Source organism: Cebidichthys violaceus, unplaced genomic scaffold (assembly GCF_023349555.1).
Source record: "Cebidichthys violaceus isolate CVI_PGR_0920_01 unplaced genomic scaffold, fCebVio1.0.p SCAF_3, whole genome shotgun sequence".
NCBI lineage: Eukaryota > Metazoa > Chordata > Actinopteri > Perciformes > Stichaeidae > Cebidichthys > Cebidichthys violaceus.
The window spans coordinates 5,598,650-5,612,699 of record NW_027176483.1 but is presented as its reverse complement, the minus strand read 5'-3'; the positions used below and the strand labels follow the sequence as shown (position 1 = coordinate 5,612,699).

At 41.3% G+C, this 14,050-nt stretch overlaps 3 protein-coding genes across 3 annotated transcripts; 1 reads left to right on the top strand and 2 right to left on the bottom strand.

Moving 5' to 3' along the window:
- Positions 1-2,097: 2,097 nt before the first annotated feature.
- Positions 2,098-6,233, top strand: dbx2 (developing brain homeobox 2). Its single transcript, XM_068723973.1, has 4 exons — positions 2,098-2,374; positions 3,473-3,556; positions 5,422-5,606; positions 5,750-6,233. The coding sequence occupies exons 1-4, from the start codon at positions 2,098-2,100 to the stop codon at positions 5,939-5,941; spliced, it is 738 nt and encodes a 245-aa protein (XP_068580074.1). The 3' UTR covers positions 5,942-6,233.
- A 554-nt stretch (positions 6,234-6,787) lies between these two features.
- LOC137881943 (prolactin-like) lies at positions 6,788-8,021 on the bottom strand. The gene is made up of 5 exons (XM_068724166.1): positions 8,012-8,021; positions 7,740-7,930; positions 7,484-7,585; positions 7,169-7,354; positions 6,788-6,994 (listed from the first exon to the last, which is right to left on the bottom strand). The coding sequence occupies exons 1-5, from the start codon at positions 8,019-8,021 to the stop codon at positions 6,788-6,790; spliced, it is 696 nt and encodes a 231-aa protein (XP_068580267.1).
- Positions 8,022-9,514: 1,493 nt separating this feature from the next.
- Positions 9,515-10,883, bottom strand: szl (sizzled). Its single transcript, XM_068723694.1, has 4 exons — positions 10,600-10,883; positions 10,302-10,468; positions 10,048-10,140; positions 9,515-9,909 (listed from the first exon to the last, which is right to left on the bottom strand). Exons 1-4 carry the CDS (start codon positions 10,878-10,880, stop codon positions 9,599-9,601), a joined length of 852 nt encoding a protein of 283 aa, XP_068579795.1. The 5' UTR covers positions 10,881-10,883; the 3' UTR covers positions 9,515-9,598.
- Between the last annotated feature and the right edge of the window lie 3,167 nt (positions 10,884-14,050).

Sequence of the window (14,050 nt, the reverse complement as noted above, 5' to 3'; positions counted from 1 at the left end):
ATAGCCTAATTATACCTCCCTCTCCTGGAGCACTCTATTGGAATCTGGCTAATTACGAAGTGGTGAATCTTAATGATGATACGCTCTTAGCGATGCCTTTTTAAAATGTGCACAGAAGTCGTGTGAGATTGGTTCTACCTAAAATGTCTGTGACCACAGAGAAATACAGGACTCTAACAGGAATGAATCACGCTTTCAGGAGCGGTGTTCATTTTGAGGCGCTCGTAACAGCTTTTAGAATTGCTGCACATTCTTATTTGTTGCTGAAAGGCTAATTAATGTAGAAAGAAAGTGAGGCCCTGAAAATAAGCTAAACAAATATTCCCAACGTTATCACATAAAACACACCTTTGACCACAATCAGGGGTCCTTTCAAAGAGTAAACTAATACAGTTAATAAAAGCACAGAGAGCTGTGTGGCGTCCCCCTTCGGTTTTCTGTCTGTCATATAAACAAATGACTCTCCACCAAACAAAAAGCCGTGGGGGACTATCACAGCCACTGGGCTATGTGGAGCATGTTCACACACACTCACTACACAAAAGTAGATAGCGCACAGACTTCCTAACACTCATCATGTGACAGAGCGCTATGCCTTCTCCACCAGTCTGAGGAATAAAACCTCAAATTTGATTACAAGCAACCTTTGGCTCCCTGGCCATCACACAATAGGCCGAGCTGTCTGGGCCAATTTCCATGCTCAGCATGAGGTATCTACACGCGCAGACTGGAGCTCCCTGCCACCCCCCAACAACCCCCCCCCCCCCGACCAGTGTGGATATGCCTGTTTACTGTGCCTAAACTCCGGGTCTGTCGCCCCTCTTGTTGGACTTTCTATTCTAATGCTGAGGATCATTAGTTGCAGTGTGAAAGGTTACACAAGCCTCTCATTGGACGTGTTTGTACCAAAACATCCCGACATGCATGTTTGTCTGTTTGTGTGACCATATCTTTTTCTACAGTTGCAACCTTCAAATATGCAGCATATGCCCCCACAATACTGACAACCGGTGGTGAATAAATATTTAAGTGATTGAGTCTGACGCCCGTGGAGCTACACGGATCTCTCCATGCTGACCTAGACAGAATCCCACCAGGTATTAAACCCCTCTGTAAATGTCAAATAAAAGACTGAAGTTACCAAAGTGGAACACGTAACGATTAGGGAGGTTGTTTTTAATCCTAAAACAGATGAGGTCAATGACTCAGTGTTTTTCAATATGATGCAATATTAAAATAGCATTGTCATGTTGTATATGCATTGCTCTTTCAGACACAATGTCTTTGAGTATTATGTGAAGCACAGTTGCATCCATTTCTTAATTTTTTTAGAAAATATTCATAACTTTCTTTTTAAAGATTTATGAATAACAGTAAAAGCAGAGTTTTAATGGAACTATTGCATACAATTTTTTAAAAAAAGCTCATCAAATTGATTGTGAAATTAAAATACAATTCAGTCATCAATTAAGATAGCATTTCTTAAGAGCTTGAGCTTGTTGCACTTTTGCTTATCTTTGAGGTGAAAATGACTTGTATTCAGATTTGATTACATTACTTTGTCAGCCAGTATTTATTCCCACTGAGGTGGTCTGTTTTTTTTGGATCATTTTGCAATCAAGAAAACCCTCACTGAGCAATGGTTCTGCAATGAAACAGAAAAAAAGCACATTGCGAATGAACTGCTCAGGGGTTTGAATGAGGCACAATGGGAGGCTGGAGAAAAGAGAAAACTATTTACTACTGGAGAAGACTGTTTGGTGCATGTTAAACTTTGGCCAGCAGTTCATTGTCTCTGGTGTCTATCATTTAATAGGCTAGTTGACATAATGAATGAGCCAGACCCACCTTCTGCCACTCCAGAAAGGCCCCAGCCTTATCTGAATTGAGAAGCACATTGGAGCCTCTCAGCCAATCACGACACAGCCCTGTAGCAAAGTGCAGGCCCGAAAGAGGAAGAGCAGAGAACTTTTGTTTTCCTCAGAGTTTAATGAAGTTGGCCTGGTCACTCAAGAAAGGATTAAAGGAGAATTTAGTGTCACTGAGCTGTGACTGCTGAAGAGGGAACTCAAGTGTTCGGGTCACTGTGCGAACAGGATGGTCTCAGTTCAGAGCTGCACCAGGAGGAATATGGCTGGCTCTCCTCCTGCTTTTCCCGGCTTCGGGAACTCTGGAAAGAGTTTTCTTATTGACAATCTGCTGCAGTCACAGACACCTTCAGCGCGTCCGGAATGGACGGCAGGTGGACACCTGAGACGAGCAGCGTGCGAACGTCCGAGGAGAACCTGGGGCTCTGAGCATGGAGCCTATCAAAGCCAGGCCCACAGTCCCCTGCAGGGGAAAGATTTAGGAGGACCACTTCTGCCACACTCAGGTACACTGGTTTAGTTTGAAAGCAGAATTTAAAAAAAACATCAAAGATTATAATTGGATTATCTCAATGAATTTAAATGTTTGAAGCTACAAAGTTACACTGTGTGATATAAAGCCAGCAACTTTCTTTTTCTTCCATGAGTATTTTATTTCTTCTTTATAACCCGTTATATTCATGTAAAGGATAAATATTGTTATATTTTATTTATCGAAAATAAATTTGACATTTTTAGCCTGGAAATTATTCATAGGTCTAAAATTGAATGTAACTTTGTAAGAGATGTCACAGATCAGTGTGGCGTAAGTCACTGACACACTGCCATGTTTTAACTTCTATAAAATAATGTAATCAACAAAGATTATTTACCGCTGAAATCTCCCTGCTTTGACTTTGCAAATGTTCCCAGCACATGTTGCTGTGTACTACCAAAGTAAAGACAAACTCAATGGCCTGTGTTATAACTTAAATTATAAACTATATTTTCAAATGTTGATTTAGGGCTGTGTGAGCCATTTATATGCTTAAGTCTCACTCACTAAAGTAAGAATGTTGTGAAGTCTAACTTCTGAAATGATTGGGTACTTCAAAATTCAACAATTGATGACATTTAATACAAAAAATACAAAATCTGTTGTACCTCAAATATTTTTTTATTAAAAATTTGTAACAAATAACATTTTATAAGTCATATTTCAAATATAAATGATAATGATGGCAAAAATAAGACTAATTAAACATTTAACATTTTTAATTTTTAAAGCTGTGCAAACTTTAAAATTATATGAAATTTATAATTATGGTGTGTTCATTAATAGAGCCCAATTATTTTTTAAGCAAACAAATTTTCAAACAGAATTAATAAATATGTATTATTCAAATGCATGGTTTTCAAATAAAATACATCTATTAAAACATTTAAATATTAAATAAAAATGAAATACAAAGTCTGGATGCATCAGCTTAAGCTTAACACTGCTGTAAAAATATAGATAACAACAAATTGACAAAATAGGACTCCAAATACCCCTCCGCCCCCTTATACCTGTCTCTTCTGTTTAACACATGACTATATCTGACTGTTCCTATCTCTCTTTGCAGGTGTACTGAGCAGCGTTTTCCTGCGGAGCCCGCAGTATCTGCTGGCATGCTGCGGTGGGTCCAGCCCCCCTCCTGTCTTCTCTAGTGAGTGTTTTATGCCTCATCAGCAATGCCTCAGCTACTCTCTAAGCATTAGCAGCAGGGTCTCCCATGCTTTCCACAGCTAATTACCGATGCAATGCCAAAGAGCTAATTCTCCGTTCAACTCTGCACGGCTCTATTCATAAACATTCACGGCTGTTTAGGATGGGGAAGAGGGGTGGGTTGCAAGGCTTTTCAGAGTCCCTGGGGCCCCCCATTTTGTTCTTCCAAATACACACTTTAACTAGCGCAAATATGCAGAGCAAATAAACATCTTGTCTTCTGTCATATTAGGATTATTACCAGGTGTGAATTCCTACGTCTGAATAATGCAGATTGTTTCAAAGCTTACCACTCCCTCAGCATGAATAAGTTCAGTGGTCAATAGCTTCAAGTTTCATTTTCAGGCCGCAAGAAATTTGGAAATATCTATAAAATCTGTAATTGCGCCTCAAATTTTCCTCCAAACTGTGCTTGAACTGCTTCAGTTCATATAACTTGTGTAGAGTGCGAGTGATGTATCACACTCAAATTAATTAAGACATGTCTTATGTCTTATTTTGGTACTATCCCACAGCAATTGGAAGTTATCATTTCCTGCAATCTATGATGCTCGTCAAAAGTTGTGGAAGAATAGCACAAATCAGAAAACATATCATCCCATCATCCCACAGGTCCCTGGAGTCCGCTTAGTAGGCTGACACTTTCCCACAGTGGCCAGCAACACAACAATGCCAAGTCTGGCCGTGACCAATTGGCACTTTCACTCCACCATCCACACGCGACCTCACTGCAATTTTTCACTGCAGCAATGAACTCCGCTAAGCACAAAAAGCTCGCCCATTTCTCTACAGAAGAGGGCTGGTCCAGGAACATCCCCCGGCCATTGTGTGGCTAAAGAGCTTGGTCCTCAACCCCCCCTCCTTTCTCCTGTCCTTCAACTCTCATTCCTACCCATTGGAGACTCCTCGACTAGGACATAAAGCATTCAATGAAAGTGACTTTTATAGACTTTTTCGAGCTCATCTTCTCATACAAACTGGCGTCATACCTGCAAGTGAAAAGATTTAGTGTTGGGCCACTGAACCATCGAGTAATGGCATTTCCATTGAACGGCTCTATTGTTGGTGTCCCGCAGGGCTCTATGGTTGGCCCACTAGGGTAGACACACACGTTGCCCAGGAATGACCTGGTAATCAGCTATTTAAGTGAAAGCCATTGAGTCCCAATAGAGAAGTGAGAAGCATGTCCAAACCTGTTATGTGCTCCCTAGAGGTGGTCTATGTGCAGATTTGTCGTACAGATTAAAAAGGCAACATTGAATAGATCTGATCAATTGTTCCACTTGACTTTTGTTGTGCCTGCACCTGTGAGTGAAGTAGCGTGGGATTGCTCCTCACAGTTCACCAAATCCCTTTTTTCTCAGTTGAAGTGGCTTTTTATTCTCTTTAGTCACCCCCAGTTTGTTAAATTGGACAAATAGAGAAAAAGAGAAATCAAAAGTGAGTGATAAAGCAAGTGTGACAAAAAGTGGCATGGTCTAGGGTTGAAAAGGTAGGAAATGTGGGATGGTTGGTTAAGTGTGCATATTGATTGTGGAAAGAGTGGATTTTGTGCAATTTAAATCAAGATTGTCTACATCATGAAACACTTGGGAAGCTAATAATGTGCTGTCTCATCTCAGTTCAGTTCACACAACCTCTGTCTTCCCCTGGTCACTGCTTGTACCCCTGTTTCAATGAAGTTACACTTCATTTTCCAGTCCACCAATGATAGCTACAAATCAGTAAGACATGTCTCACTGATGTTGATATTTAGTAGCTTGGATCAACACCCTGACATTAATATATGTTCTTTTTATGTTTCAGAGGGAGCAAATATCCGAATGTGGTCTGCTGATATAAGTCCTAAGTCACGCAGAGGGATCCTCAGGAGGGCTGTGTTCTCTGAAGAACAACGGAAAGAGCTGGAGAGAACTTTTCGGAGACAGAAATACATCAGCAAGACAGACCGGAACAAGCTGGCAGCTGATCTCAGTCTCAAGGAGTCACAGGTAATCAAGGAGGAATTGCCAAATGTATGCCTTTTGCCTGATTAATCTCTAATCCTAAAAGACCTTAAACAGGAAAAAACATCTGTGTACATCTTAAGCCATATTGGTAATCATTAACATTTATCATTCTTCTGACACTTCAGGTAAAGATCTGGTTCCAGAACCGCCGAATGAAGTGGAGGAACTGTAAGGAAAAGGAAGTTCACAACACTCGCTCCCCAATGGATGAGCTCATGGCCCAAGGTCTTGCTCAGGAGGAGGAAGAACCATCGCAGAAACACTCTGACTCAAAGAATGAGAAATCACCCCCACAGAAGAGTGTCTGGGACACATGAGAGATAGTAATGAGTGGAAAGTAAACCAATGACTCAAATTCACACAAAAAAGGCTACTGGGAGGGCGTTAAAATTAAGTGGATGGAAGACATGGTCTGTGAAGACTAACACTGATCATATTAACTTTTTAATGAATGTAATTGTCTTGTCCCATCATAATTATTATAAGGTTCAACTGGTGTGTCAATCATCTTATTCTGTTTCACTGGCTTCAGTAAGCAATTTATCGGTTATTACACTGAAAAGTCTTTCCAGAAAAAATGTCCACTGGAATTGTAATCAGTTAAATGCACACGAGTCACTTCATTTAATGCATTTACATGCCTGACTTTTTCTATTTTGGTCAACTTTATAGTAATGCTCTGCTCAGAATCCAAAAGTGAAGTCAAATCATTTGGTATATTTTGTAAATATGTTCTTTTTTTTTCATGATCATGAACACATAGATCAACTGTAAATAAAGTGTTTCAGTGAATCCTGATTTCCACATTGATTATTCTTCCTGTGTTAGGCTCTCTGGAGCAAAACCATTTCCATGTTATTGAACACACTACTACACACCATCAACCATTTCTATAAATATGTATCCTTTAAGAAAAAGATAACCGGCAACTATGAAGGTTTAATTAATTCTTTTATTTATATTCAATGCTCAATATTTAAAGACAAAAATAAATAAATAATTACCTATAACAATGATATTGCCAGAGGAATGGACAATCCTCGACAGTAAAAGCACACATTACAGGACAGTAAGAACATGTGTAGTTAAAAGCAAACAATAAACAGACATTTCTATTCAGCCAAATTTAAAGATACTACAACTAGACTGTTTTGCCGTCACTATTAACAGTCCAGTCCAGGAAGGGTGGTGCATTTCAGGATACGGAGATAATTCTTTACTTTGTTGGAGTCTCTGCGGAAGCAGTAGAGTAAGTCCTGATGGTCCTTTGAGTTGAGTTCTCCTTGTTTGTGGAAGGAAAAGGCAGAAGGGACCAAACTCCCAGGAGAGATATAAGCCACAGTGTTACCGAGCACCCCCAATAGCTTCATCTGGGGTAGAAGGAAGAAACATGGATGGTACATCATTCATTATTTCACGGAGTGAATGTAGAGACATACAGTATGTCACAGAAAGAAACATGGCAAATAACCAAGAGTTATACTTATAACCAATACAATCACCGTTTAGATATGCAAACAACACACACGTAAGTGGATTGTTACCTTTTCAGCCATTATTGCTACTCCCTCCCTCAGATCATGCACCATGTCACTGATCTCCAGTGCCTTGTTGGAGCTGTAGTGGTTGAAGTCTTGATTCTGATCCTGAGACATGCTCCGGTAGAGTTGAGACAGGGGGTCACCCCAAGCCCCGAGCAGCCTCAGGATCATCTCTGTCAATTGTTCCCTCTGCACAGGAAAGAGTTGCTTCAATAACTAGGTGGTAAAGTACAACTTTACAGCGCTCTCTGACAAGATGCAGTGCCATCGCTTCTGTGCATGATGACTATATATAATATTAGCAACATGAATGCTCACCCCTAGCCTTTGTGCATTCTCCTTATCGTCTGGTGTTAGTATGCCATATGTGTGGCACCTCCGTTTTCCTACGAGGTTCTTCCTGGGAAAGAAATATTGCTCCTGCAATACGGACACACATACCACACGTAGTGACACCAGGGCTTGAAAAATAGCCAACACAAACCAACGGTGATTGATGGTGGATGAATGGCGGTCGAAAGGTTGATGGATGGTGATGGATGATCGATGTCAGACTTGAAATAAAAGAACTCACGAATTCAGAGTGCAGATCACTTGAGATTCCATGCATTCTTGAAGACTGTTGTATGACCCTTTCAAAGAGATCAAACAGGAGAGGAACATGGCATCCAGTCTGTCCATAGGCACAGATCGGGGCAGCGACAACCCTCATGGAAAGCTCCAGGTACACCAGTGTAAGAACAGCAAACAAAACTGAGGGGAAAAAAAGGTGTAGTCACTAAAAATCAATAGCAACACATTTAAATAAATACTTTTGTGTATTTCATTTATCATCTGCCATCTTACCCTTTTTCATGGTTCTTTCCCTGCGGTGGAGGACCAGATGATGAGTAGAGCTGTTTTCCCACCAGAGCTACTATTGCGGAAGCTAACTCATACAGTGATGACGTTGCGGATTGAACAAATTCAGGAAACGTGATTTTTCTCTTTCCACGTCATACGCTCCGCTTCATTAACTACTCAGTGGAGAACAGACCAAAATAACCCAGGCGGAAACTATAAATTGGCTGAGGCAATTCATCAATTTAAAATAATGAACATTTGTGAATGGTGTAGATGAAAACTTGTATTTCTCGGAGCTCAGATCTTAGTCCAAATGTGCTGTGTAATAAGAAAACAAATTAATAAATTAAAAAACTACAAAAACAGATGCAGGATCCCTCATGCTGCCCACACTCAACTTAAAAGGTTGAAATAACGGATCAATATAAAAGTCCCATGTCTCACTTTAGCAGTACATACAAAGCATGATAAATAAAATCAATGCAAACTCATACGTTTGAGATCATTTTAACCTAATTAGGGCAACTAACAATATTCAAATCTCTAAAAGCATTCAGTACTTTCACATTTATTTTAAACCACAAGACATCATCTGTAAGGAGCACTACATCAAAATGAGTAGTATCACAAAAGTATAGAATTGGCCCATTGTTCAAGAACCCAACAACCCAAACACAGTTCTGTTCAGCCTGCCAGTGAAAACAAGGCCATTCAAATGCAAAGCGAGTGATTTGTCTTCTCATTAGCGCGACATAGTCTGCCAGAGACCACAGGTCATCTACAGTGAATGCGTCATTCTACAGTTGTCTTCTACAGAGCCCCTTTCCACATCATGCAATGACTCATTTGTAAATGCAATGCACAGTATTATAACGTTTTCAAGCAAAAAGGGGTAAAAAAAAAAAAATCCACCATCAAATGCATGCATGCAAGTATTATTTTTATATTGCGTTGAACATCTCCTCTGAACCCTTTTTTAATACTTGCAATAAAAAGGAGGCAAAGTACTAGAATAGTGAAGCAGCGCTCTGCCTCTCCATTAGTGTGCCACCTGGTGGAGAAATGAGTGATAAGCAAAGAGGGCAACAGATTTAGAGGACCCTCCCATCATTCCTTCCCTTTGCTGTATGAAGATAACGATAATGAGCTAAGCAGTACGGTCAACACAATTGTTAGCGTTAAACATTACACATACAATAGTATAGTTTTGTAACATTTTATTGTCATCTTTTACCGCATAAAATACACATAGAAAGGATGTTATAAATACACCGATATCCTTAAAGAAAATAGAATCTACAATCGATTTACATTAATTCATACTATGTACAGTTTTGAGTGCATTCTATAACTGTGTGCTGTCAGAGCAGGAATGAGACAGGGAGCTGCTGAGGGAGGCAAAGGGTGTCTTCTACACATTTGGCTTACTTTACAAACTCTCACCAACACCCAATGCCAAGAAACTCTCCATCTTGTCTTAAATCATGTGTGTTTTAGGTGTGGAATCAAACACAAAGTTTGTTCTTGTGCGAGTCCACACTTAAAACACAGATTCAGAGCTCCAGTTTTTACATGTACGGATCAATCCATTCAACATCTGTGGTGCTTCCACTTGCGAGTGGCCACTGCAATGTTAGCGTCTTTTTTGTGCCACGGGAAGACACGGGTGAGAGCAAGGGAACCATCAGGCTGTACGGAACCGGTCAGCACGCAAAGCTGGGACCGTCCGGGGCGCACAAGGACGTTGGCACAGCGCAGGTTGATGAGGAGCCACTGCTGGAGCAAGTGTTGCGTGTCATAAGGCAGGAGAGGTCCCTGACGGATAAACTCAACACGGCCCTCAATGTCATACTCTGGCTCTCCCATGGGTATGCGACGGCGATGAAGTTTGGCAGTCACAGCTGAGGGAGAAGAGGGAAAAAAAACAATTAATCATCTGGTTTGGAAAATTACACACTATTGTAAAAACAACAAAAAACATGCACGTACAGCATACACGTCAACAAACCACAGCATGGTGAAAGAATTCTTAAACTTACCAAAATCATGTTGGCAAAAACTATTCAGGACTGTTTTCATTGCAGGAGCCTCTTCCACAGACGGGCAGTTTTGGCAAGCAGGTTTGGGTAAGTCTGCGATAACAAATTAAACATAATTCAACAAACCTGGAGGGCATACAGTAATTGTAGGAAATCTAAAAGAGCGAGCACTTGGTAGGTCATTCTGCCAATGGAACGACAAGGCAGTAAAGTAAAACAGAGTTCAAATAATGAAGTCTGTGGTCCATGCATACCTTTGGTAAAGTGGTTAAATTTTGCTTGGGGAGAAAGGCACATTTCTTCCTCGGCAGGAAAGCGGTCACAATCAAGTGCCTCGGGCCATGGGTGACCCTGGCAGGCGAGCACCGGGGCACAGCTGTCCCTCACCGCCACACACAGACTACGGCATGGTTGAATAAATCTGGAGGAGAGAATTAAAAGGAAATGTTACACACTGAATGCAAAATTACTGCAATAACAGATGACAATTAGTGTATTTCACAGAAAATAAACAAAGACAAAAAGAACAAGACATGGAAAAAATCTCCTTACGTGGCAAGACAGATGGGGGCTATGAGGGAGCAGAGGAAGACCTGCGCCTGAGGGTGGCAGCCAGTCTGCAGCAGAGGCCTCCAGTCCTCTGAACGTGGCACCACCTCCACTTCCAGGTTGCTGTGACCCAAGAAGTTAGGCAGCCGCATCTCAGAGTAACCGACATCTTTGCAGATCTTCATCTGGTTGGGGATAGTGACGCAACGGGTGGACTGACCCATGTCGAAGGCCATCAAAGGACACGTCATGGTCAGGAGAGCCACGGTGAAGAACACAGCCATGGTGAAGAGTTGGCAAAATCCGGAGAGTCCACGAGAGGTAGATGGAGTGTTTACTGGGGTTGCTGGTTTTCAGAAGTCTCTGGCTTTTGTAGCTGCTGCTGCTTGCTTTATATACAGCAAGGTCAGCCAGCCCCATCAGTCTGAAAGTCTGTTATCAACTACCTATCAAAGACGCAGAGACGACGTGCTTGGAGACAACGGCTTGTTTTGTGATGCCTGCAGACATGGGAGGGGGGGGGGGAGTAATAAGCAGTTGTAGGGTGTGTGTGCGCGTGTGTGTGTGTGTGTGTGTGTGTGTGTGTTGGGGGGGGGGGGGGGGGGCTAGGGAGGGGTCACAATGGGCAATCACGGCCCAGCTTTCACTGTCTGAAGCCCAGTCACAGAATCTGCTTCACGTAGGTCCAGGAGGTAGAACACTATAGTGCACCACCTCAAAAACGCTAACTCTTGGTGTTCAAAGTCCAACATGGTGCTCCTTGGCACGCAATCTGTAAAGTGTTTGAAATACCAAATCAATTACCTCAAAAGTGAATGTTATTTTGATCACTCCCAATAATATCTTTGCTTTGATCACAGTAAGTGAAATATAAAATGATGGCACTTTTTTTTTTGTTGCATTGGCTGATCCGTAAAAACAACCTAATCCCATAAGGAGGCTTTACAAAAATCCCTCTCTGAAAGTTCCTTTAGAAATAAATCTGAGGTTTGTGTAGACAGACAGGCAGTCTCCTTCATATTGCCAGGCTCTTTCATGTGTCCCTGCTTCCTAATTGGAGGGTTTCATCGGCAGAGCCTCCAGTTCTCATTAGCAAAGTAGAGTCTCTTTTGGCTCACCTGGCTTTGATCTCCCAATAACACACACACACACACCACAGCCACATGCAAAACACTATGAGCCTACCTCTTTGGCTTATCGGTTTCATGCATCAGCAATAAAGAAATTCCGGCATCATCAGCCACTGTGCATGGCACTGTACACACACACACACACACACACACACACACACACACACACACACACACACACACACACACACACACACACACACACACACACACACACACACACACACACACACACACACACACATCTGTGTTATACTCAAGAACGAGTTCATGCAATAAGGAGATGAAAACTACAATAAATCACCTCTGACCAAATCATCAAGACTATAACTATGACTATAATGTTTGTTTGTTGTTGGTTCAAAAATCATTGCACGACTGTTTAATTAGCTAATTTAATACTATTCTATTTCATTGTATATATTGTGCATTTTTTACATTTCATATTTTTTACTGTTATTTTTATTGTATTATATCATTTTTAAACTCAATATTTTTTATTTATTTTCTGTTACTTGTTACCTGTATCATAATGCTGCTGTAACAAACAAATTTCCCCTTGCTGGATTAATAAAGTATCAATCTATCAACATACATTTTCTTCCAACCAGTTATCAATGTTTAATTTGCACTTATAACCATAAATAACCAGAGCAACATCTACCATATACACCCTCAGTCATAACAGGCCAACATCCCTTTCAAGACACCAGAGATCTCGCCCTGAGATGCAGACCAGGAGCACAGACACGAGTGCTAATGTGTCCCATTCTCTACGTCTCATGTATTTAAGCCTCTTAATTTAACAATGGGACTACATTACAGCATCAACGTATTTGTTTGGATGTCGTCTGTCTGCAGATTTAGATGTCTATCTGGGTCTTTTGAGGACTTTCCCTCATGAATCAGAGGTCTCTATCCCACCCAGACATGTCATGCTCATTGTGGAGTCAGACATGCCAAAATGAACCCAATTCTAGTTGGCCCTACTCTCGTTTCTGGGCCTGTATATGCCAGCCTCGTCTACAGCACGGATTGCACTCTCGCAGCCAGCCTGAGCCCTCCATCGGCCCCAGCTAAGCCCATTTTTACAGCCTGATCTGATGAGTGGAGGCTGGTTCCAGTTCGGGTAGACGAGTATAGCCCGTAAAAAAAAGGGACTAACTGGGCAATTAGAGTCACAGACCAATTTAGGAGAACAATAGGTGCACACATTTAACAAGCTCCCCCCTGCCAGGAGCGCAGCAGGGGTCTGTTGTTGGGCCTAATGGCTGCCCTGTAGACACAGTGTCTGTCTTGGTAATGTGTCGCCTGCCCCTGCCTTCAGTTAATGAGGCGATACGAGTGTGAGATGAACGGATGGGCACCTGTCTGTCAAACAGGCTTCACCTCAAAGATAGACAGAATAAGTACAGTATCTTGTTATAAACTGAAACTAAATATAACTTTACTTATTTTTACAGGTTCAAACTCATATTTCATACCGTTTTAATTCACTTAGCTACATATTTTGGGCTAAATATCAGGCCAAATCAAAACTTAATTACATTACATTAAAAACACATTTTCTACCATTCAAACCAGACATTAACCTTCATAGTTTTTGCACTACTAGCAGTTAAGTTCCTGTGATTCAGCACTACCAGAAGTTGCACCAGGACACGTCCCTAGTCAATATATATTCACTGGATTTAGGAATCTTCTTTGCTAGTGCACATCATCCTGCTCAAATTCATTCGTCTTGAGTTAAATAGCTGAATAAATATGTCATATTTACAATGAAAACACTGTGGGTCTGTTTTTACAGCATGTTAAGACATTACCATTTCAAAACGCAGCTCAGTTTTGTGAAACATTTTCCTCTTAAGCTGAAAGCAGAGATGCAAGACTGTGTAGAGAAGGTCCATAGCTGGGACATAATGAAACAGCGTGCTCTTCACTACAACAGCACACTGTGGTTATTTAACCAGGATGTGGGGTTGATAGGTTCACAGGGATTACTTTTTATATCAAGATAACACTGATTGGAAAAAGCCATTTCAAATATTGTATGAGAAGAGAGTCACTAGTGGCCGACTTCAAACATGTCACTTTATCAACTCAAGTCGTCCTGCTTCTATATCCAGATATGAAAGATGTTTGCAGACGCTGAAGTTAGCATCCAAAATCATTTGAGTAGCATGCCGTGAATTCTGTTGGGGTATTTTTTACATCATACGTATGTCTCTAATGGCAGCAGAGAGAACACCTGAGACACACATCAAAGACAAAGCGGGGGGGGGGGGGGGGGGGGGGGGGGCAGGGTGTCTGAGCTGGCCTGCCTT